This window comes from Sceloporus occidentalis, unplaced genomic scaffold, assembly GCF_023333645.1.
Source record: "Sceloporus occidentalis isolate IW3139 unplaced genomic scaffold, rSceOcc1.0.p SCAF_2, whole genome shotgun sequence".
NCBI lineage: Eukaryota > Metazoa > Chordata > Lepidosauria > Squamata > Phrynosomatidae > Sceloporus > Sceloporus occidentalis.
The window spans coordinates 30,139,368-30,165,864 of NW_028316982.1; the positions used below are offsets into that span (position 1 = coordinate 30,139,368).

Consider the following 26,497-nt stretch of genomic DNA (forward strand, 5'->3'; position numbering starts at 1 on the left):
AGAAGAGAACACAGCTATCCAAATAGTTTATAAGTTTAGGGGAAAATAAGAAATAAGTATATTCTAAACAGAAATACAGTGCATCTCAGCATAGTCTGAGCACCTATTCAGTTTAGATGCTGGACCAATCCAGAATTTGCCCACTAGAATGGGCTGGGCAAATTCAAGGTTCCCTCCTTTGGCTTCTTTATCTTTAAATAAGATTTGAACTGGGCAGCTCTTCACATAAAGAACAGTCCTTGGTAAAGCAGGACAGATAGATATCTTGTCCTAAACAACTCTGCTAGAAGTATGTCTAAATAAGCTCATTTAGCTCAACTACGGATGCTGGCCATGAAAGCTTCCGACTTCACAAGCTCATTTAGCATTATTTTGTTAATGTTGTGGTCAACCCGCATGGCATGTTGCTGATGAAAAAATAATGCAGACAGATACTAAAGCATGGATGATCTGAAAGTCTTTTCCTCATTAGATTACTTTATTAGAGTGGTAGAACAAAAGCTACTAGCCTGTGCTGGTAGGCAATTTGTTACTGGATCAGGTCTTGAATATAGATGTGCATTAACCACATATACGTTTACCTTGAATGTGCATACTTCACCCTATGGGCAGTTTAATTTATCTTTCACATTTTAAAAAAATAATAATTTAACCCTATCTACCCTCAAAGGAAATACTTGGGACTTATTTTATGATGCTGCAATTGGTTGTGTCTATCTCTATTAGCAATGTAATATTTAGTTTTAATAGTTTCCATTGTGAAAACATAAACATTCTTGTTTCTTGAGTAGACTGTTGCACTTTGAGCACAAATATATATATATATTAAAAATCCTTGTTGGAACTGGGACTCAATAAATCAGCAGGTTCAGCTCAGCACTTTCTGCAAAATGCTTTCCTTGTTTCGCATGCATAAAATAATCTGCATAATGAAAAAGTTTTATAGGTCGTTGAGACTAGTTATTTTGCAGATAAGGTACACTGTCCATTAATATCTGAGGGAAAGAATTACTCAATCAGACCATCTTTTCCAACACTGTGCCCCTTTCAGTGCTGTCAATATATATGCCACAGTAGTTAAAAGACTGGTGGGAGTGGGCCAAATACCTTAAGAATATTAACAGGGCTAAAAGAAGCTTGAGGGAATAACAACAACAATAACAACTACAACAAGTCCTGCCTTTCTCCCAGTAATCGGACTCAAGGCGGTTAACATTTTAAAAACAAAGCAGATTAAAGCACTACAAAAGTTAATGCAAGGTAATTAAAATATATATGTTAAAACAATTAAAAATATTAAAATGTATTAAAAACAATAACAATAAAAACCATATAGAGATCCTTTGAAACCTTCAAAACCAGCACCACACAGCATTAAGATGCTTTATTAACATTATATTTTCAATTGACAATTGTTTGTCAATTGGTTAATAAATATATACTGTACATATCAAATATTTGAAATGTTTTGCTGGTAAAGAGTTCTATGGATTCCATGGACAGGTCTTAGAGAAAAGCCTGAACTCCAACTAGAAGTGACTATAACTAAATTGGGCTGTCAAACTTTGGACATATCATCAGACAACATGACTCACTAGAAAAGACAATGATACTTGGTGACTCAGTGGTTGCCCCCAGGCTTTGGAACTCCTTCCCAAAGAAGTTAGACTGGCATCTTCTCTACTTTCTTTTCCCAGATAAGCAAAGATTTTCCCTTTCCAACAGGCATTTGAGGAGTGATGATATCAGGCCCATCTTGTGCAGTACACTGGATATTGCTAATTTTTAAAAAATGATACACGTTTTAACCTGGTTTTCATTTTTTCTATTTGTTTAATTGTGTTTTAACTTGTATATTTTTTGGGGTTTTTACAAATTTTTATAATCACTGTAAACCACTTTGTGTCCCAAACTGGGGAAAAAGTAGGATAGAAATATGAACAACAACAAAGATGGAAGACAGCAGAAGAAGAGGAAGATCACATTATAAGTGGATTGATTCAATCAAAGAAGTCATTGCCCTGCATTTGCAAGATCTGAGAAGAACAACTGAAGACTGGAGCTTCCTATGTGATTTTATGAGTTATAGTTAACTGAGTGTTATCCTGCTTTTTTAATATCTGTAATATATGTGTATTTGTGTTTGCTTTAGCCTCTGAAAAAGGCCTTTTCTTATTGTGGCTGAAATGCATTGGGCTTTTTAAAAAAACACAAATAAACAGTGGACCATCTCAGAGCACATGGAACTTGTCTCCTCACTGTTTTCTGCTCTTGGAGGTCTCTTGTTCATAGGGCTGCCATAAGCTGAAGTCGACTTGACGGCAAGTAACAGCAACAAATATATATTATTTGAGCACAATATTAAAACAATCTAAAAGAAAATTATTTTAAGGTTTTTTTTAAGGTGGTACTTTACTCCTGCTAAATTAGCAAAAATTAAAAGGTCAAAGGAGAATAAATGCTGGAAGTGCAGGAAAAAGGGAGCACAATGTTCCATGTATGGTGGAAATGTAAAACAGCAAAGAAATTTTGAACAAAAATCTCTAAAATTATGGAAAGAAACCTGAACTTTAAATTACCATTTGCACCAGAACTACATTTATTAAACATGACGGAAACTATAAATGATAGTTTGAATCCGGAAGAAACCAACATTTTGATTTATATGTTAACTGCAGCACGAACTGTGTACACGCGTTATTGGAAATGTAATAAGGGTCCCACCATGAAAGAATGGATCACAAAAGTACAAGAACTGGAAACAATGGACATGCTCTCTATGATCGAAAAAGGAGATTCATTTCAATAGCATAAGGAAAAATGGGAGAAAGTACCGGGACTTTGGGCTTAACTACAGAGGGAAGGTAAATAATGTATATCAAGTCAACCTTTGTTCTGGTCACAAGTCAATGAGATTACTTTGTTCTTGTTTGTTTGTTCCATTTCTACCATTCTCATATTGGTAAATGTTAAATAAGCAAATAAATAAATAACTTTAAAAAAACAGCACAATAACCACAACTTAAATACATACTCTTCTTTGTCGACTTTTTCTCTAAGCTTCTTCAGTCTTTCCTTTTGGGCAAACTTTAAATTCTCAATCATGTTTTCAAAATATTCTTCTTCTTTGTAGCTCAGCTTAAAAAAAACAGACAAAGAAATCACAGTGCAATTTCTATGAGAAATAGAGAGAGCTTGTGCCAGCCAGGCTAGTTCAGATGGCAGAGTCTGGATAGGGCTAACCTTTCTGCCTTTGAAAAAAATACACATTCTGATTTATATATACATTTGAAAATATAAAGACAATCATTATATTTCTAAAAGAGAAATACATCTCACAATAGTGGGGAAAACTGAGTGGGTGACCTATGTGTTTGCTAGAGATCTAAATCACTGCTTATTTCTTTCTCACAGGCAAGAATAAAAACATTCAAAACTCTTCTGCCCACTGGGCAAGATTATGAGAGCTGTTGCACATTTGTCAGAGACTGTTCACTTCCAGATTGTTTGGGGTTTGTTTGATGACAAAACAAGCAGAAAATTATATGGAAGATTGTTGGTCAGAACCCTTATTTTCTATGCAATATAAGCTCTTGCATATGTTTTGTATAATTAGTGCTAAACAGGTTTTTGCATGCCTGCAAGAATCCCACAGCTATAGAGATGAAATTGACTACAATTCCAAAGATGTACTGCTGTCAAATTGTTTTCAATAGAATAGATGTAGCCTACATTGCCCTTTTCTGTAGTAGTGGAATTGTTTTTTCAGAAGACACTAATATTTGTATTACTTTGTCCCAAATTGTTGCCACACCGCAGAATTGATGCAATTTGATACCACTTTAACTGCCATGGCTTCATCCTATGGAATTTGTAGTCTGTTGTGGCACCAGAGCTCTCTGACAGAGAAAGCTATATATCTCACAAAACTAAAAATCCCAGAATTCTATAGCATTGAGGCATGGCAGTTAACGCAGTGTCAAACTGCATTAATTCTGCACAGCCCTAGTGTGTTCAGTGTTTGTACAGTGTGCTTAAACGCTCATACTTGGCGATCTTTCATTACTATTTCATGAAGGCATTTTCTTATTTCTTGCTAATGTCACATGATCAGATTTTTGGAACATTCAGCAAGATTGTCGGGACTCAGATGAGCTAGATTTTGGAAACTGCCATTAAGAATTAATATTTAAATAACCCTTCCAGTTATTAAATTTTACTCAGGACTTTCTCTACATATATTTAGCTTTCATATTTCACATCCTGAATTTTTTTCAGAATCCTCTGCATTCCAACAGAAACATCCACCTAAAATTGTCAAGGTGCCTTCCACAATTCTTGCAGTAATCCAGGGAGAGAACTATCACTCCTGATCTACTTGTTCAACAGAATGATTGCAAGTGTGTTAAACCAGGTGAAAAATGAGGGACAACAGGAGGTAATGGAGTAGGCACTGGATAACTTAAAAGGAGTGGTAACCATTCAGCTCAAAAGCACATTAGGGATCAAATTACCTGGCAAATCTGAAAATCACTGGTAATTGGTAGTCATTTATCTAGAAAATGCATAAAAGTGTGACCTAATTTTGATTTTGTTTTTAGTTTTTTCTTGTTCACAGAAACAAATTCTTATTAGTTTCCACAATACCAAGAGTAATTTTCACTTCTAGACTTATCACTTAAAATGTCTCTATTAAGGTAGGCTTCACAATCTATCACTCATTCTTTGATGTTACTTAATTTAGATTGTGTGTTCCCATGGGAAATCTTTCCATAAGTTCTGAACAAATCAGCATTGTCAGCGTGCGATGAACAGTGAAAACAATTTGGGGTTAAGGAGACAGAAATAGGCGCCTGCAGCTCCCTTATAAAGTTCAGAGTTTTTATTCTAAAATATAATTGCATGAGAATCTGAGATTGGCATTTTTCCCTTCAATGTTTTAGGACAACTGGGAGCAACAATTCAATGAAAACCCATGATGGATTGAATCCAAATGTAGGCACATGCCTACAAAGGTTGAGGTAGAGTTCTTCATCCCTTCCTCCACATGGTAGTCCCTCCAATGTTGTACAGAAAGTAGTGGGGGGGCTGTTGAAAGGGTTAGACTGTAATGTGGAGAGAAGGGGGGTTCTTGTCAAATTGGGCAAAGGCACATATTACCTGTTACCATGTAGACTGGCATTTCCCACCCTGCCATCTACCATCTGTGTTGGGCTACAATGCTCATCATTTAGCAGTTAGCATGGTTAATAGTTGGGGATTATGGGTTTACTAATCTAACACATCTAATTGGCTGGGAGATGCTGATTTCAATACTCTCACTGTTGATTACAATATCTTTTTAGATGTACTTACATCCTTGTATTCTGCATTCAGCTTAGCAGTGTCTGTCATGATCTCATTAGGGTAGCCAATCCTTTCTTTAATTGACAGAGCCTGAGGAAAAAAGCCACTGAAGTGTGAAGTATACTGTACTCACATTGTAAATTTGAATATTATCGAATTGGTCAGAAGTTATCCACACATTTACAGAGCTTTTTCAATCTGTTCTTCTAGATTTTATTTAGCAATCAGGCTTCAGGGTAAAAGATATTTTCTGTTTCATGCCAGCTTAATGGGTTTTTTTCCAAAGCAATAAGAAATCAGGAACTTGTTGAGAATCCTTTTTGACATGTCCAATATATAAATGCCACAACAGATTTAACAGTGCTGCCAATTCAGTTAACATTTGTGAAGCTATTCCTGCCTCTTTTTCTCCCCTCCCTCTTCTGCTTTAAGACACATGCTTAACACAATCCAGGCAGAATTAAGCACTTAAGAATCATTAATTTTAAAGGGATGGAACAGTTGTAGGTGTGTTTAAGTATCTACTATTAAATTTAACAGGACATCAAAGTCTTTTAGCTATGTGCAGCTCAGATGCTTCTGCCATGGCCCTGCGGTTCATCACTTCTAAAGAGGGTGTTTTTGTTGTTAATTGAAGTCATGAATGCAGGAAATACAAGGGATTTTTAATTCCTTGATTTGTACATATTGTTATGTAAACATCTTCCCACAAGGTACCCACTTGGAATCTTAATAATACAGATTAATATTGAAAGCATGGAACCTTCATGTTCCCTGTATTGGCTCATATCACTAATACTGGTGTCAGAGCTTTTTTTGGACTATAACTCCCATAATCCTCTAGCCAGTATGATTGGTGTTTCATTTGAATAGGTAGGGGGCTTTAAAGCCTTTCCCAGACATTTCCCCCCATGTATTTCTATTTGTTTCTGCTTCAGTTTTATTGTTAGCAGTCTTGTATACTGCTTTTGGCAGCAAAGCAGAATTTATATATCAGTAAAATAATATGTGAGCATTGTTAATAAATAATCACTATCATATGTGTTCTATAGTGGCTTGACTAGGATTGGGTGATCAGGGTTGTAATCTGTGATCAGCTTTGAAGATCCATTAGGTGATCTTGGGCGAGTCACACTCTTTCAGCCCAAGGTGAAGACAGTGGCAAACCCCCTCTGAATAAATCTGAGCAAGAAAATCCAGTAATAGGATTGTCATGAGTCAGTTTAGCAACTGAGACATGCTGGTAATCAGCTGCATTTGTATCTTGCATTTCTTCCAGAGAGCCCAAGGCAGCATGGATAGCTCTCCTACTTTATGTTCCTTGCAAGCCCATGCGGTAAGTCAGGCTGAGAGAGAATAAGTGACCCAAAGTTATTGTGTGTGTGCGCGTGCATGTGAGTATGTGTGTGTGTGTGTGTTAGTGTTCAACTCTGAGGGGGATCTGAATGCCACAATGCAACATTCTGATCACTACAACACACTGATCCCCACACATGGATTGGCTTCTTGTTAATGACTTACCAGTGCAATAATGCCAGGAAAGGTGGAGGGATGTAGAAAGAGAGGTAAGACACATGCTAAATTAATGGACTCTATTAAAGAGATCAAGAGTATGAGTTTACAGGAGCTGGGCAGAGAAGTGGAGGACTGAGGGTCTTGGAGATGTTTCATAGCAGGTTCACCATGGGTCGAGATCAACTCGAGGGCAGTTAACAACAACAACTAAGTGCAGCATATGTACTTGTAAGTCCCTTTTTGCTACTGTCTTGTTCTTGTCATCTGTCCAAAATCCCTACTCCAGGAGGGGCTGCTGCTAAAATGGGGATGAGGGAAGGAATACAGACCATGAAGTTGCTCTGAGTTCTTGATGGAAGGAAAAGACGGATGCACTCCATATGAGAACACACACTCATTTGTCTCCCTTCCACTTCTATACTGAGTTAAAATCATCTGCTTCTCCATAGTCTGAACTATCTCCCTCCCTCTTCCACAGTGACAGTAACAGGGGTCCCTCCTGGGACTTGACAGCTGCCAGGCAGATGGTGATGTCATAAGAAAGGAGACAAATGCTGTTTGGAAAACACTAGAGAGCCAGGCTGAGACCCCACGAGACCCAGATTCTACTCTAAGGCACATCCCAATTTTTTCACGTCAGATTTAAAGACTAGGGGCTAGATTTTGAAATTACATACAGTACTAACCTACTGAAGCTATCATCAGAAGCCTCCATCTCTTTAATTAAAAACACCCTTTTGACTAGGTATTGTATGTGATAAAATGCTTCAAGAGAATGGCATCTGTACATAGATAACAGTAAGCACTCAGCTGTATGCTGTACAGTATTTAGTTATTCAGCAGCAAATGTTTACAAGTTTAATTTCATTTACTTCATGATCACCATTAAGAATCCCAGATGTTCTGTGAATAATGCTGTATTCTCCCCTCCCCACCCCACCCATAAGTCATCCTTTACAATGAACTGTTCCTGCTATTATGTTTTTCCCATTCAGATTTTAGATGAAGAATTGACAGTCTTTTACTTATCCCCAAATTGCAAATACATCTTTAAGATACTTGCCTTGCCTTCTGCTTTCTTTTTGGTTTCTGCATCCATCCAAGTGAGTTCTTCCAGCGTATGTATGAAAACTTCACGGATTTGTGCAATCATATCTTGAACCTAGGGATAGAAAAAATATAATAGGTTAAGGCTGCAAAACAATAGCTTCTTTCCTGAGAAGTAAGCCCCATTTAATTCAAAGGGACTTAGTTTTGAGTAGATTATACGCACACACAAACACGTGCCTAGTTAAACTTCCTAATTTGGTCATAAAATTCAAAGACATAGCCATGTTAGTCTGGAAGGTCAATATGAAATGGGAATTGCGGCACCAGAGTGGAAAGCCCAGGGACATCCCAATATTCATTCATGGGGTTATCTACTAACCTTAGCTTTAGGCAACATCTTTGTCTTGTCCCTCAATGACCATCCATCTTAAAACTGAACTTGTCACCTTATCTCTAAACCCACAAGGTTTTGCATTCCAAAGGATATTGTCACACACAGACTGTTATGTAGGTTTGTCCCTGGACTTTCCACACTGCCACATGCATTTTAGGAAATAGGCTGAAGTCTATGAACGCTCATGCTTTTTGGCGATAGGATATATAGCCTGACATGCTATAATCTGACATTTACCCCTGATTAATTTTTTTTAACTTTATTTTAATAAACTATTTATATCCCACCATCCTAGATTGTGAGATCTCAGGGTAGCATATAATATTAATAATTTAAAATATTTTAGATTAAAACTATATATAAGATATTAAACAGGATAATAGTTAGAAGAACTCTGAATGCTATAACAATTTAAAACCATGTACTATACATATCCTTTAAAGTACATTAGTCCCTGAAGGCTTTAAGAAAAAGCCATGTTTTGGTTTGGCCCTGGAAAGAAACCAAATTTGGCACCAGCTAAACTGCGAATTGGAGGTCATTCCACAATTGGGTTGCCACAATGGAGAAAGTCCTTTGCTATATCCTCCCACTTCATATTACCCACACTGGTAGGAGGATATCAGTTATTGAGCCAGTATATACATTACATTTTGTTTTGCAAAATTAATTAGGTATGATTAAAATTCAAGTAATTTGTAGACCAAAATTGCCAAGTAGATCAGCTATTACCAAGAACTACCATTACTATTTGAAATACTTCTTTGAAATGAAAGTGATGGTGCTAGTGTAGACATATCAGACCTTGGGGGAAATTCCTTTTTTGACTAAAAATCCAGATTCCTCAAGCCTGGCTATATTGGCTAGGGAATTCTTTCAGTCAAAGTCCAAACCCATCAAAACACTCCACTAAGTTTTCCATGTTCCAGGTGCTTATGTATGCCACAGATGTATATTTGATTTTAATGCTAATTTAAATGAGTTGTCTTCCACCAAAGAAACCTGAGAATGGCAGTATGGTGGAGCTGTTAATGTGGTCCTAGTCTCCACCTCATAGACAACAGCTTCCTGAGTTGTTGGGCAAGAAAACAAGAGTGAGTCTGTAGCTTAGGACCAAGCTAGATAGGATATGCTTCCATGTAGGTAATGAGCATCGTTTTGGTTATGTATGTAGCAGCCCTGAAGAAGTCTAGCCACTCTATTTGTATTTCAAGGGTGTCTCTCACTGGTCCCATTTCTGAAACATCCTGGGCTTCCTGTGTCATATTTATGTGACAAAACAACAACAACAACAAGGATTTGTAGAGTTAACATCACAGTCCTTTGGGATTTTCCTTTGGGAAAATCTGAGGTGGCTTCATTTTTCATCAGAAGGTAGACCAGGGAAACTATACACTTCTGAACACATAGCAGAGGAATATTCCACATGATTAGACCTGTGTCTGTATCTGAGCACACACATCAAGAAGTATAAGCTGGCAAATGAGTATATATCCTTTGTGACTGGTTTGTTAGTTACTACAAGGAATGCATGTGGGCCAACATACAGATTTTAGTGTCTGGCTTTACATCTAACTGAACAAGTGGTTGATGGAATTAGAAAGGTAATGAGGTTTGGAGTTTGCTGCAGGAACCTTTCAGATATAATAATAATAATAATAGTTTTTATTTGTATCTTCCCGCCTCTCCCAATGGATCGAGGTGGGATCACAACAGAGTTAAAACACTTGTAATATTACAATATTAATTACAATTAAAACCACAGCTAAAAACATAAAACATCAATCAATCACGGGGTCAATCATGGGGTCAGGTGCTCTCAGTCTGTACCAATGGTCTTCATAAAAGGTTAGGAGGATATGCACAGCGGAAGAGCTCTGTCTTTACCGCTTTCTTGAAAATCTCCAAGGATGTAACAAGGTAAGTCTCCTCTGGGAGTCCATTCCATAGTCTAGGAGCAGCTATACTGAAACTTTTTGGGAAGTGGAAACATGTATGGATGATGGCACCTCCAACAGGTTCTTCCCACTTGTTCTAAGAGTGCGGGGCGGATTGTATGGGGAGATGCGTTCCCGTAAGTAACCCGGGCCCAAGCCATGTAGGGCTTTAAAGGTAATAACCAACACCTTGTACTGTGCCTGGAAAATAATTGGGAGCCAGTGTAGCTCTTTTAAAATAGGTGTTATATGGTCAAATCTCAAAGAGTTAGTGACCAACCTGGCTGCCGCATTTTGCACTAGTTGAAGCTTCTGAACTTGATACAAGGATAGCCCCATGTAGAGCGCATTACAGAAATCAAGACGAGAGATTACCATTACTACAGCTTCAAAGTCCTTTCGGTTGAGGTAGGGTCACAGTTGGTGTATCAACCGAAGTTGGAACCAAGCACTTCTGGCCGTCGCATCCACTTGAGATGACAAACGTAGAGACGGATCCAGAAGTACTCCCAAACTGCGAACTTCATCCTTCAGGGGAAGTGTAACCCCGTCTAGGAGTGGTGGACAAATTTCCTTCCCCCAGACCTAAGGAACCTATGGCAAGTACCTCTGTTTTCTCTGGATTCAGCCTGAGTTTGTTTTTCCTCATCCACAATGATATCCCTTACAGACTTGTCATTCCTGGCTCTAAGACTGCGGTTTTGAAAGGAATTGGTAGGACTGCTGGACACAATGATTGTGGTTCTGGCAGAATGGTATCCTGCTTTGTTAAGATGTTTCTCAAAAGAAAACCTCTTCTGAAACAAGTGAATATTTTTAGCAAGGAGGCTGGCTTCTCACACATAAATGAGTTGATTTGTTCTGCACTGGGTCTACATAAAGGCTTGCAGTAGTTGCAGTTGTGGTCAAACAGAAAGAGAGAGGCTGGTTTTAGATATCAGAAACTGACATTTAGCTCTCTCTCTTGCAAAAACTATAGGGGAAGTACAGTAAACTTTCTGTTGGAGTTATTATCTATGAAACCCAGTTGATCTTAAGTGATATATAGGAATAAATAATCATATATCACAAAAATGCCAGAGAAACCACTATTCATAATTAAGAGCAGGCTGAAGATAAAACTAGATGATACATTTAACCCACTGTTAGAAGTGTTTCCCCAACTGGTGAATTATTTCTGTTACAGAATCTGGGTTTCCTCACCTTTATATTTTACATTTAGTGTACTTTCATTTATGATTGGTCATTGCAAGATAAACACTGGATTAATTTCTAAGTCTGGGCACCACAATTTAAAAAGGATGTTGAAAAACTGGAGTGTGTCCAAAGGAGGGCGACTAAAATGGTGAAAGGTCTGGAAACCATGCCCTATGAGGAACGACTTAGGGAGCTGGGGATGTTTAGCCTGGAGAAGAGAAGGTTAAGAGGTGATATGATAGCCCTGTTTAAATATTTGAAGGGATGTCATTTTGAGGAGGGAGCAAGCTTATTTTCTGCTGCTCCAGAGGCTAGGACCCAGAGCAATGGATGCAAGCTACAGGATAATAGGAGATTCCACCTCAACATTAGGAAGAACTTACTGACAGTAAGGGCTGTTCGACAGTGGAACAAACTCCCTTGGAGTGTGGTGGAGTCTCCTTCCTTAGAGGTCTTTAAACAGAGCCTGGATGGACATCTGTTGGGAATGCTTTGATTTAGATTTCCTGCATGGCAGGGGGTTGGACTAGATGGCCCTTGTGGCCTCTTCCAGCTCTATGATTCTATGATAATATGACAAAGGAAATCCCATTGTGGCAGAGAACTGAATTAATCCTTGGGACTTCCTATTGTCCCTAATGTCCAATTTGACCCTTAATTTGGATCAAACGGAAAATATCACCTTGGTCCTATCATTATGCAGAAAAAGACAACTGCTTCAGACAGCAGATACAGAAGCCAGCAGTGACAGTCCTGTATGCTGCTCTTCTTGAAACCTTCAGCCTTTCTGCTGTCTTGGAGAATACAGCCTGTTTTCCATTCCCTAAACTGGACTACTGTCCTTAAGTGTGGTCTCATTGCCATCTTCAAGTAATGTTCTATTGTCCATTCATTCCACTTTTATACAGGTGCCATTTTGTTCATTGCCTCAGGCAATCAAACATGTTGGATTAGTTTTTGAGGGCATCACATCTGATATATATATAAATATATCTGCCTAACCCTCAGAATAGCAAGGAGCAACCTGAATGCAGATGGTCCCTAATGGAAACTGACTGACAAAAGTTAGGATAGAAAAGTTATATATAACAGATGAAGATCTGTTAGAAGGATGAGAAACTGTCTGCATTCAACAATCCACTTATAATCCTTTCAATTGCAGACCTAGAGGTGCAGCACCAGATGGGCATACTGCTGTTTGGTTTATGGAGACCCTTCTGTAAACTTCCCACCTGCCATTGACCATCTGTCAGCAGGAAGAAGTCAGGACCACTGGCTGTGTTACCAACACTGGTTCTTCCATGGATCTACTGATCTAGTGCAGATTCTTATTTTTATTTGGACATTTCTTTAGTAAACAGGTTTCTTCTTACAGAAAGACTTATGGGTGGAGACCAAAGGGGTCTTCTGTTTACTGAGACACCCCCCTGTTTCTGTCAGTAAATATTCCATATTTGATTAACTATCTGTTCAGTAAGAAGACAGATCTGCTGACTGTGTAACCAACACTGACTATTTTGCAGAGATACAGATGCAGCACAGTGGTGCTCTGCTGGATTTATGGTTAGAATGAGATACATCATTCTTATTTGTACACTCCCATACTGAAACAGGTTTAGTCACATAAAAAAAGAACTGAAAAATGCAATGGGTTGTTTCATAGTATGATGCCAAACTCAGTGAAATAACCAATGGATAATTCACTTTAAAATCTATCTGATGATGGTAGAAACTATGGAGATTATTGCATTGTATATAATGTGACTTATCACAGATAGAATAAAGTCGCATTTAATTTTAAAACTGGGTGTTATCACATGCAGCTGTGGCCAGGTGAGTGCAACCTATATGCATCCTGGATCCTACCTTCCCTTATCCAGTGGCTTTTCAAAAATGGGAGCTTGTTGTTTTTGAAAAGCCACAGGATAAGTGTTGGTGGGATCTGGGCTGCATATGGGTTGCACTCGCCTGGCCGTGGCTGCATGCAATAACACCTGCTTTTAAAATTAAATGTAACTGTATCCTGACTGGGATAAGTTGCTTTAACTACAATGCGATTATTTCCTATATTTATGTTGATTCAGAGATTGCATTTTTTCTCCCCGGTTTAGCAAAATTAATCAAATTGAGTTTCTTTCCTATAATATCTATAATCTCATTTTCTTCAACATCTTCAGTCTATAACAGTGGTCCCCAAACTGTGCCTTTTAAGAGATTTTGGACATCAGTACCCAGAATTCTTGACTACTGGCCAACATGGCTGAGGCTTCTGGGAGCTGAAGTCCAAAATCACTTAAAGGGCACAGTTTGGGGACTACTGGTCTATAACATGCAAGGACTTCTAATCTTCATCATTAGCTAATAACGTGACTACTGTTCTGGAAGAGCTACAGTCTGCAACAGTCTGAGTGCCAAAAGATGTTAATTTCTCCTAGTCTCTCAAATCTACTTTTTAGAACTTTATTGTATATGATTTTCGTCTACTTCCTCTTCCTCCTTTTTAAAAATTTGGCATCCATGTTTTTTTTTCTGCTAAGGGGTGCCAAACACAAACACACACACACACACACACACACACACATTCCGAACAGCCCACTGCTGCAACAGCAAAGAAGTGTGATATATTTGATATAACAGTCAGCATGGAGTAGTGGTTTGAGTGCTGGACTACAATTGGAGAGCAGGGTTTGATTCCCAGCTCAGCCATGAAACCCACTGGGTGACCTTGGGCAAGGCACATGCTCTCAAATTCTGGGAGCAATGGCAAACCTCCTCGGAAGAAATCTTGGAAATGACTTGAAGGCATACAATACACACATAGACGGTAAGTCGATGTGTTTTGTTTTCCAAATAGCCATTGGGTATTCCTTTCAATATTCTGATGATAACAAGAATTCAAATAAACAGATGAGTGATGATCTGAGAATCTTACCATTTGTTTACTTTCTCCAGCAAATGCTTCTGTCACATACAGTCTCCCCACTGCATTTTCCATATTGCCATTGACATAATTTGCACAACGGCGCCAAATAGCAGTGTCTGATGTTGTCCCATACAGCACCTAATAAGCATAAACATTAGAGAAATTAAGGATATATTTTACTGGGTTTGGAACTGAAGACTACTTTCCAGAAGTCTTCAGCTAATGTGGCTAGAATCTGCCATCCTCTGACTGACAGATTCTATGAGTTGTAGTTGGAAAAGAGTAACTCCTCCAAGCTCTGTGACATGTAGCAATACAAACAACCATGTAAATCACCAATGAATTGTCATTAGTTAAGATCAATGGAAATGAAGCAATATTTTCAAAAAGAACACTGGTTTTGAGTATGAGGAAACCTCTCTCCTGTTCCTCTTTGCATTTCTCAAATACTCATTGTTTCAATAATCTGAAAACAGTGAAGTAGAGTGTATCTGGTTCAGCATGGTGAGGATAGGCATCTATGTTTTTCTTGTGAAAGCCGTCTCGGGAGAGTACATAAATGCCCAGAGTGAGACCATCATTCATTCTAAGCTGCATCTTGCTCATCTCAGCTAATAGCAGCACTCCTTCTAAGGGAAGAAAGAATCACCATAAATATTAAAGTGATCCAAGCCCTTGATAGAAGAGTTGATGTTGTCTGAGATCTTTTTATACTCATGTTACTATACTTCACATACAGCAGGAATACTGGCTAAAAAGTTAGGCTAGTCAACATAGGGGCAATAAGTCCAAATAGACTCCTTCATCTGCACCCACCGTGGTGCCACTCCACGTACCTTTTTCTCCATAGGGACATCAGGTAGATTGCTTACACTAACTGACTCCTTGTGGAGTTTCCTCAGTCTGCTGCTCCTGCCATCACCACCACCGCCCCCCCCCCCCCCCACACACACACACTGCTGCCCTCTTCAAACCACGGGATCAGTTTCTGGCCCAAACAGTTTCTCTCCTCCTCCCTTGGCAGTGCTGGCTCTGCGGTTGTATCCATTCCTCTGAGGCCAATGAGGTGCCCAACATATGATCTGGGCACCTTGTCTAGCAGTGAGCTGACAGTGACGACACTGCCAAGGAAAGGTGGGGGGGGGGCACTTGAAGTTGCCAATGGCAGGGGTTCAAACTCTGGGGAAAACTATGGTTTAAAAACTCCACAGTAAGGCAGTATATTCCAAATCTGGGGTGAACAGGGTCATGTGTTGTGTGGCCTTATAACCCCAGATTCAGGTGGTGGTGGTGGGTTTTTCAGCAGTGGGCTGGTATTGTGGCTTTACAGTGACCTAAATGCTGGTACACAAGGGACTGCTCTTTCTTGGGAGATTGCACAAGGATGCTAGGCTACCCAATGTTGCACAAGAATCGTGACACTGATAAACTATTTGTGTGGCATTGTGGTTTGAGTGTTGGACTATAACTCTGGAGACAAGGGTTTGATTCCCAGCTTGGCCATGAAACCCACTGGGTGACCTTGGGCAAGTAACATGCTCTCAGCCTCAGGGGAAGGCAATGGCAAACCTCTTCTGAACAAACCTTGCCAAGAAAACCGTATGATAGGTTTCCCTTAGGGTTGCCATAAGTCAGAAATGACTTGAAGGCAAACAACAACAACAAACATTAAGTCTAGGAGATTCCTCAGTGCAGGGTGGGATGGATTGGGAGAGCATATGGCAACAGTGAGATCTCACACCGGTGCACAGCTTTTTATTATTATGTGCAGTCAAATCAAATTCAATTTTTGGCAACCAAATTAATGTGTGACCTACAAGGGATCTTGTTATTAACAGGCCTGCTCAAGTATTGCAAGCTTAGGGCAACATCTTCTTTGATTGAGTCGATTCACCTGTGATGAGTCTTCCTCTTTTACACTGTACAGTCAGTGAACAGGATTTCAAAATCCATCAGGTTTGCTTTCTCCTGCATTCACTTAAAAACAACAACATTCCTTTCTCTCCCCAGTATGTGTGAATAATAAATGGCAAATACTTCAGGGGGAAAAACCCACTTTTCTCCCATTTGCATAAGCTAGTCAGGGTAGGCAACCTTTTTGAGCCGGGGGCTGGGTTGCTGTCCCTCAGACAACTGGGGGGCCGAAGCCAAAAAATAAATAATTAATTTTTTTAAAAAAATTAAATAAATAAATAAACCGGGACAAATGTAGGACAACATTTTCAAATGGTGGACACTTTTTTTTAAAAAGTGGAGGACATGCAAAAATTTTTGTTGATTTTTTAAAAAAATGTTAATATAAATGCATGTTTCTGAGGCGTCTATAGACAATTGCCCCCCTTGCCCCTGCGCGCGAGGCCAAAGGCCCCGGCGGCAATCGGCGGCAGGACCGGGCTGGGGCCGGTCCCAAGGCCTCACCGGGCCGCATTCGGCCCGCGGGCCGCAGGTTGCCTACCCCTGGGTTATGCAGTTTGACATCAGTTTAACTGTGATGGCTTCATCCTATACAATCTTGTGATATGCAGTTTTGTGAGGCACCAGCACTCTTTGAGAGAAGACTAAAGACCTTGTGAAGTTATAGCACTTAAAATAGTATAAAACTGCATTTTTTCTATAGTGTAGATGCACTCTGAAAGCGAGCAAGAGAGAAAGCAGGAGAGAGAGAGAGAGAGAGAGAGAGAGAGAGCGAGAGAGAGAGCGCTCTAGATGGTAATCCTGCTCCAGCATTAGCCTAGTTGGATGCAGAGGGATTAAAACACATTTTTTAAAGAGTTAAATATTTTTTGCCTTGGGCCTAGATGGGTAAATCTTTCAATTTTATTTCTCCCAGATTAAGTTTTTTTTTTTAAAAAAAACAATTCCCATCTGAAATATGAACAATTCCTGAATCTTAATAAATTTTGATTTTAAAAAATAAACAGACATAAGCCTTGTTCAGGTGTTCCTTCCTTTCTCCTCTCAGCCCTTTACAGTGTTGCCAACAAGCCTCAAAGATATTCCCTGGAATGTTTTACCAAAATCCCAGGAATTCCCCAATATCTATTGTTATTATTCAGCCAAAATCCCCAGAAAGAAATTAATCAAATTCCCCAGATTCCAGGGAATTCCCCAGAAATTGGCAACACTGGTCCTTTACCACTACTTGCAGGAAATGAAGGAAGTAAGATTGAGTCTTAAAATGTAACACTTTGGAAATGAGCATGGATGACCTGTTAAGAATGGGCTTGCCAGGGAGAACTGCCATGTGATTAATATAATCTTTTCCCCATACAAAGCAAACTCTTGGTTAATTTCACAGCTCAGTTTGCAAACCAATAACAAGATGAATCCTTAGTCAAACTTAGTACAGTCCCTTGCAGGGATGGGAGAGTAAACAAAATAGGACTTTGAGCTGTTCAGATTCTATCTTCACTGACCTTGCTGAGCTAGGTGAGAAGCAGCTTATGCTTAGGCTGCGCTAGAGAAATATGATACAGTAAATACAATCTTAGTAAATGTTGAACACTTCTCTAGCAAGCGGCATTTTAAATTTCAGAGCTCATAACAGTGGTTTACTTGTTTACTACAGATCAGAGCTTGAAACTTTAGCTTTTTGTACTACAGCTTTCTCAATCCCCTGACAACCATGCTAGCTGAGAGATTTTGGGAACTGCCATTATGGCAAATAGCCTTTCCAAGCTTTGCTACAGATGGGATCCTCCCAGTTTATTTTGGCTTGGCATAACTGAACAGTTAAGGTTCTATATTGGAATGCAGTTTTTATTTTTAATTTTTTTTAAAAAAAATCAATCAATCAACAATTATTTTATTAAATGAATCATCACAATGTCCATAATGTTGCAAATACCCCTAGTTATGTTAATGTGTAATAAGAATACAACAACTATTTAATTTCCAATGAATCACTGCAACAATGCACCATGGTGTGAAAGAACATGGATGATTCCTTATTTATGCTTAGATATTAAATCATTTCTGATGCAGTAGGTTGAGGTGCTATATTACGTAGCTGTCATCACCACTGACACATGATATCCAAAACTGGGGGAAAGCCCAATTTATGCATATTCCACCAACACTTACATGCCAACAATATATATATATGCCTGTATTAATTATGCTGAAATCTTTCTTTATGGTTGTGTACAGGGATGGGAGGGGAAAATTTGTTTGGTTCATATGAACCAAGGGCTAATTTCAAAGTTAGTCTTACCCAAATTATACCACTGAAATCAGTGGAGCTTACATTTGCTGTGATTAACAAGTCCCATTCATTTCAACAAATCTACCCTACGTGGAACTAAGGTTGTATTTAGCTCCAAATTAATTGCGAACTGCAACGCAATGATAATTGGTTTTCACACCTCTGAATTTTGCAATGTGCTTTACAGCACAAAAAAGGCACACATTAAGGAACATTTACAACATAGGCTGCCTGTGACAACAAGCCAGTTTTTGTGCCTGCTCCCCTGGGGGAGGGGGGGGACAGAATGAAAAACATATCTTGCAGTGTGTTGCGAAAATTAAGTGGCAAAATGCTAGATAGGGTATAAGTGTAAAAAGGAATCTAATGCATCATAGTCTATCTCACAGTTAGTGTCATACTCAAATTAGTCTTTTTTGGTTCAATATCACAAGTCAATTAATTAAACCCAATTCAAGTACATGTAAGGTCCAATTAAATACATAAATGTAATAATTAGCCAGGCATGAGTGCAGGATTTTGTTTATTAATAATTTATATAAAAATTTATAATAATCAAACATGAGTGGGATATTTCAATATATCTAACAATATTTATTCAAACATTAAAATTAACTGCTGTAATCCCACCTCGATCTGTAGGGAGCGGTGGGAAATAGAAATACTTATTATTATTATTATTATTATTATTATTATTATTATTGTCAGCCACTTTTAATTGTGGCGCAGTACAGACAGCCTGAAAATGGTGGTCTGCAGGTGCCCATTTTAACTCTGGAGGGATGCCACAGCCACCAAACTGCACAATGTCCCTCTGGAGTAAAAAGAACCCGGTTCTTCTGGGTTCTTTTTGTGGCACCCAGCTTACGTCATGAGTGTGCCGTTGGAACACTCGCAATGTAAGAGACGTGCAGCAATGTGTGGACGATGTGTGCCCCTTACGTAAAGATGGCAGCTCCTGTGTGGATGGGAGGCTGCCATTAGGCTGCCGCTGCACGTAGTAGCACTCGGGACCGTGCGGTTGGTGCACAGTTCCGAGACCTACTAGCGCTGCCAGGACACCGCTTCCTGGCGGTGTGTATTGCGTCTGTGTTGCATATATCTAACATACACTTGTTTGTATTCGTATCTGTATCCTTGGTTGTTTACTTCTGATTTATAATTTGCTTCTTCCCCTATCTTCTCAGTTTGCCTGAGCTAGTACTTGGAAGTGTAAATTGTGTGGACCACACCTGCCAGCCAATGGTCATGTAAATGCATAGACTCCAGAACAGGGGGCATTTTCCCAAGAATAGGAAAGGGTGAGTGCTCCTGAAATGATCTGGGAGAACTGGACCACCAATATCAGCTTCGGCTGATATGCCAGCTGCGCCCTTTCCTGGAAGTAAAGGACCTAGAAACTGTTGTACATTCACTGGTAACTTCACGACTTGATTTCTGTAATGCGCTCTACATGGGGCTACCCTTGTGCCTAGTCTGGAAACTTCAACTAGTGCAAAATATGGCAGCCAGGCTGGTCGCCGGAAAAATTAGGAGTGACCGAATAACACCTGTCCTAAAATCTCTTCACTGGCTGCCTATTAGTTTCCAGGCACAGTACAAGGTGTTGGTTATAACCTTTAAAGCCCTACATGGCTTGGGCTCAACTTATTTGAGTGATTGCCTGTTCCCACATAATCCGCCCCGCACACTCAGGTCCTCTGGGAGGAATCTATTGCAGCCTTTAAAAACCAGACTAACTGCTACCTCCCAGAGGGCCTTCTCTGCAATTGCTCCCAAACTATGGAACGGCCTGCTGGATGAGATCCGCCAAATTGCCAGCTTAGACAGCTTTAAAAAAGCTGTCAGGACGGATCTCTTCCGGCAGGCCTTTCCTGAATAAAAGTGCCCGGCCACAGAATGACTGCCCCCCGCATCATGTATTAGCCCACCCTTCTGTCCTCGTATATATACACACACACACACACATACTGTATGTGTGTGTGTGTGTGTGTGTGTGTGTGTATATATTTCTGTTTTAATAGATATTTTAATTGTAACATGTTTAATCCTGTTTTAAGGGGAAGAATTTGGGACACAATGTTGTAAATGTGGATTTTAATGTGTTGTGAGCTGCGATTGTTTCGTCACAGAAAAGCGGGATACAAATAAGTTTTATTTATTATTATTATTACTCCTACAAAATGTAATGAGCATAAGATGCTGTGTCATCTTTATTAATTTTTTAATTAATATATTTATATCCTACTCTGTAACCAAAATTCTCAGGAAAGAATTCTCATGGTTATGCAGTTATGGAAACACTGAGTTTATATAACTCAAAGCTTACAGCATGCTGTTCAGTTGGTGATTTAGAAGAGTGTGTTAGTAGGGATGAAGAACTTATGTTGCTGTTTCCTGAAACTTTCTTCATCTTTGACTGAAATAGTTGTGTGTATCTTTCTTTACAACTGCCAGTTCTCTTAACCTTGTGTCCAAAGTTCTCCGAGTAATCATTTATGAAATTCCACCCTTTGGACAGAATGAAAGGCACTGAAAAAGAACAGGTTGTTTCCAATCCTAATAAGTGCATACAGAATGAGGAAAGGAGGAAAGGTCTATAGGGGAGTGTTATCAGTGAAGCTAGAAAAGAACAGCCTGCTGCTAAGCTAACCCTTCCACAAATTGCTTTATTTCAGCATGTTGTTGTTGCTGCTACTTTGCTGTGATTTAGTGCTGCAAAGGAATATCTGTGTGGAACAGGGCCAACCTTTGATGTCTAGATTTGTTTTCTCATCTTCGAAGGATAGCCATGTCATGCCTTGAATCAAAGAAAATGTAGGCTGTAATCCAGTCAAAGTTAAGCTCTTTTTGTCCTGTTAAATATTAAGCACATGTGCAACACTCTTCTACTGAAATATCTGGGAATTACAAGTGCTTAATTTTTGTTGAACTTCATCTTATATTTGGATTTATACAATAGTGCTGTTGGATTGGGAGATGTTTCATTATACTCTAGTGTGTTTATGTTTTTTCAATTGGATACATTTTTATTTTAAGAAAAGCTGTAGACTGGAAACACCTAATCAATAAAATCATATGAATAATGTAAGTAGCATTAACTTGCTTTTAGTAAGGATATAATTCTTTACTACTTTCATTCTCAAAGGAAACAATGAGTCATATTAGCAATTTTCTTTCTGCTGCAAGAAGTTTTTAAGATCTGCACAGTTTTTGAAGACTATCTGCAGTTAGGATTATTCTGCACAAAATTTGCACTGAAAACGGCCTTTTCTGAGTTGAAAACAGTTTTTACACTCAGAAAATAAAGTTTCTGTTATTTCTGCAAAAAATGTTGTTTCCAGCAAAAATAAAAAATGCTGTTTTCTTTGCCAAAAGTCATATGTGAATTTTACAGAAGAAGTCCTGAACTGTGAAAATTCTCATCAGTCCAGAATTTCCCTCATCAGTTTTCTAACACTTGAGAAACACATTCTTTACCATTAAAAAAATCTAATATTCTTATTATCCCTACTGGTGACTAATCTGTGGTCACACAAGGCACAAGAGATAAACACTCCAGCAGCCTTCTGAATGCAATTTCTGGCTAAGAACCTAAAGCAACAAGTTACTAAGAAAGAAAACCAATACACTTCATCATGTTTGGTCTTTTATGCCCCAGCCATACTGGTAATGCATTTCAAGAAATAAAAAAGTACCTAAGAGCATCCTAATTCTACCTCCATTCAGCCAGTTACACTTCTCATTCCTTTCTGATAGAGATGGGCTGGCCCAAGTACATGACTCCCATCCGCTATGGTCTGTTACTTCTCCACACCACTACTTTCCATAGTATCTATCTAGCTTGTGTCTGAGTGATACCCCCAATTACACTCCATATTATCTGTATAGCCAGTGGCAGGTTAAGATGACACTGCAGCCCAATAATATCTGGAGGACTGACAGCTGACCATTCCTGCTGTAGATTTTGGAATCAATTTAATTTTAAGGTTAGGAAACACTAAGCAACTTTGAACTTCCAAGCCTCATATTCTGCATATTTCTCTTGAACAGGATAATAAATAATTACCTGATCTTTTGCCACTGAGAAGAGTCAAAGAGAGGTGTGACAGATTTGTGAGGTTACTACAAAGATCTAAAATATTGATATGTGCCCCACCAGACCCAAATTATGGACAAGTGTCACATCAGACCAAACTACTGCATTCAAATCCACTTTATAAATGTGACAAATGCTGTGCACCTGTCCTGACTGAGGCCTAGCTGCACTTGAGAAAAGTTACTTGTGTGTGCCAGGTCATGGATAGGAATACCTCTCAAAGTGCATTCAAATACACATCCTACCAAGATGGAGAAGTATCATTTGGGGTTGAATATCCATTGCAATTCATTTGATTTATGTTTGTAGTTCCTGATCAGCAAATGGTACGATGATCTTAGACACTTTTTTATTCAGTAAGTCTTTGTTTAGATTTATATTTCATGACCTCTTCCAGAAGAGCATCAAGGTGGCATATGTGGAGAGATAGTGAGTGGCCTAAAATGGCCCAGTGACTTTCATGGTTTAGTGGAAACATGAACTAGGACTTGGAGACCTGAGTTCCTCACCATCTACTACACCAAAGTGGCTCTTGCTGTTCATATGAATACAGAGTAGCAACCTGGTACAGATTGAGACCATTAGTCTATATAACCTGGTGTATAAACTAACATTGGCTCATTGGGCTGTTAGGTGCAAGATTGCTACCTGAGATCCTTTCACAGGAGATAATGAACACCATGGTCTTCAGCAAGGTGGAATCATAGGAATAAATGCTCTTGATAACTTCAACAAACAGGTGTACCTTTTTGTATTTTAAGTTTTAAGTAAATATATTTGGTAGAGCTGATTCTGAAAGCAATTCTGTAGACATGACAAATTTGGAATCTTAAAAATAAGAGAAAATAAAAGGTTCTGTACCTTACGGAAATTATTCCTTGTGTCCTTGTAGTCACGACTTAGACTGTTTACCATTTCCATTATGTATCGCCAGCTCATGTAGTTTTGAATTTCTCTGCATGGTAACACAAAAAGAAGATGCTGTTGATATTTCTAGAACAGATGGGCATTCATATTCTTTTTTTAAAAAATGTATATGGCATACCTACCTGGCTGTGTATTTATTAAGGATAGATTCTAGCTTGATTAGATATTCTGGAGCACAAACAATAACATTTTCTGTATTTTCAATGTTAACTTGCACCGTTGACATGATATTATTTAAGAATGTTGACCAGTTGAATTGCTGTGGAGGCAAAAAGATATACAATTAGGTTATGTTCAACTTGTTCAATACAAGGAGGTTTTAATTTTAATCATTAGACCCTTATGATTTGTTGTGCTGAGGTTTTTTTTTAATATCTTAAGAAGACTTGTGTTTGTGATTCAATGGATCTGTTGTACAAGAGCCTCTATTTGTATATTAGATTTACATCCTGACAACTTCATTGATTATGTCTTCAGGAAAGCTGTTGACAAAACAACCAAAAACTGTACACATTATAAGAGCAATCTAAAAAACAAAACATATCCTGCTTACTTGATTTTGTAAAAATCAAAATTATATCAGTTAAAAAGATTTAGTTTTTGTTAAACTTAAACAATCAAAACCCTACAAATCCATCAGTGCTAGTGCATCATTAAAACAAGGCTTCATTTTTGTTAGAATTTTTTTTAAAAAAATGATGCAGCTGTTTTTCAAGACAAGACTAGATGTCAAGTAATAAGAGAAGACAAGGCTCTTGTTCTCACCACTAAGCAGTTTTGACACATTTAGATTACTGATAAGCGATTCCAACATCCTGATTCATTTGAACCTTAGTGGCTCCCGTTTTAGAAATTATAAAGTTTGCAAATTGGCTGGAAATACTGCATGCATACTTGAAAAGCAGGGGTATCAAAGTGGGTATACAAATGCAAAATATTATGTGATACAAGTACTATGATTTTTTTTAAAAAGGGGGATGTGGGAATATGTCAGTGTCTTTCATAAAACATTGTATATTGTACTAGAGTCAAGTAGTGCATAGACATGTTCAATCTGCCATCTCAGCCAACCAAATGTACTATCATTCCAGGTAGTGGGTGAGAGAATCAATATTAGAGAGGCATGAATGCAAAAAGCAGCAGCTAGACTACAGAATAGAACACCATATAGAAATTAGGGGCCCATTCAAAATTACAGCACCATTATTCCACTGTAAGTGTCTTGTTTCTATCCTATGGAATACTGTGATTTTCAGTTTAGAATTGTCAGCATGGGAGCTCTAGTGCTTGGGCAAACTACCAATCCCAGGATTACAGAGGATGGAACCATGGCAGCCAAAGTGGAACAACAGCGCTATGGAGTGGGCCCTTGTTATCCCCTGGGGTTTGATTCCAGGATCCCCCATGAATCCGGTGGATGCTCATATGCTATTATACACAATGGCATATTAAAATGGAGTACCTTATATAAAAAGGTAAAACCAAGTTTTGCTTTTTGAATATCTATATCTATATCTATATCTGGTTAAAATATATGGCAAATTTCTTAATGTAAGATACAAAACAGGAGTCATTTGCCTTGGCTTGTCCCTTTGCACTTGCTGCAGCTAGAATGCTACTGAGAAAAAAAAAATCTTCATAAGCAGCGAAGTGGGAAACAAATGCTCAGTTAGTATTAAATATCTGTTAAGCAATTTCACAGTTATCTCAGATACTCTTGGCCAAGAGGCAATAAAGTGAGCTGAATTAGCTTTAATGTAAGGTTAATGAGCTGTAAAACAATAAAAGGCTATGATTGCTAAGTACTTTGCATAACTGTAAGCCTTACAATGAAAGGGTTCTACGGTACTTCCATATGTTGGACATGATCCAATCAATTTCAGTGGGATTTAAACATATTGAAGGAATGTTCCAGGGCAAAGTCAAACTCCCACTCTGATCAAAATCAACATCAAATTTTGTAATTGTGTTCGTTAAAATCAAACAAAATAAAAACTGGATGCAATTTTGAATTTCATTCTTAGGATCTAATCATTTTAATTTTGGCCTGTATGACTTACAATCAACACTAAATCATTGTGAAGTTAAAACCCAATTAAATAATCAATCCTATTTTTTTTTAAAAAAAACCCAATTTTAAAAGAAAAACCATTTAAAACAAATTTAAAACAGACTATAGTGAAGATAGTGGATTTCGGTAGTGACAACTGATATCAAAATTCAGTGTGTGAAATATGACATGAGAATGTGACAATTGACTCTCTGGAGTTTACATCTATTCAAAGGATGCTTCCTAATTGCTCAGTGAATGGACAGATTACAAATGAAACTTGGTAAATGCTGTTGCATCTTATCCATTGGATGTTGACTGCTACTTGCTGCTGCATGTCAGCTGTCAAATACTGTCAATTCTAGATTGCAATGGAAAAAACTAGTATGAAGAGTAGGTACAGAATATTTAGAATATGCACCAGATGACAATACTTTATTTGCAGTGGCATCATTAGGGGGTTCAGGGGTTTAGGTGATAGCCTAAGAGGGGGTGACACCATTGGTCCTCAAGCATGTGCTTTCTGACAGAAACAGGATGTGGCATTCACTTGCATCCTTTTGAAATGTTGAAGAGATGGTATGAATAGGGCGATGCCCAGTGGAAGGAGAAAATAAAGGCCCAAGGTTTTTTTTTAAAATTAAAATATCAAATTTAAAAAAATAAAATAAAAATAATAATTTTTAAAAATGTTCTTTAAAAACATCACATTTTACCAAATTTTTACTTTAAGCTCATCAAATTATGTATATGTAAATACATTTAGGCTGTGTGTATGATATTGTAATTTAAAAGTATAATTTTAATTGTGCCAGTTGTTTACGTCACAACTATTACTTCTACATTTGGTGATAT

General features: G+C 38.3%; 1 protein-coding gene across 3 annotated transcripts in view; it reads right to left on the reverse strand.

Annotated features, from left to right (window-relative positions):
* MME (membrane metalloendopeptidase) overlaps positions 1 to 26,497 on the reverse strand; it is a 111,152-nt gene that overhangs the window by 25,385 nt on the left and 59,270 nt on the right. For all 3 annotated transcript variants that reach the window (XM_089509009.1, XM_089509010.1, XM_089509011.1), the window contains 6 exons: positions 23,715 to 23,851; positions 23,527 to 23,620; positions 14,372 to 14,500; positions 7,925 to 8,023; positions 5,356 to 5,436; positions 3,035 to 3,138 (listed from right to left, as the gene is read on the reverse strand). In XM_089509009.1, coding sequence (XP_089365135.1) covers positions 3,035 to 3,138; positions 5,356 to 5,436; positions 7,925 to 8,023; positions 14,372 to 14,500; positions 23,527 to 23,620; positions 23,715 to 23,851 — 644 coding nt within the window. The remainder of the gene's footprint in view (positions 1 to 3,034; positions 3,139 to 5,355; positions 5,437 to 7,924; positions 8,024 to 14,371; positions 14,501 to 23,526; positions 23,621 to 23,714; positions 23,852 to 26,497) is intronic.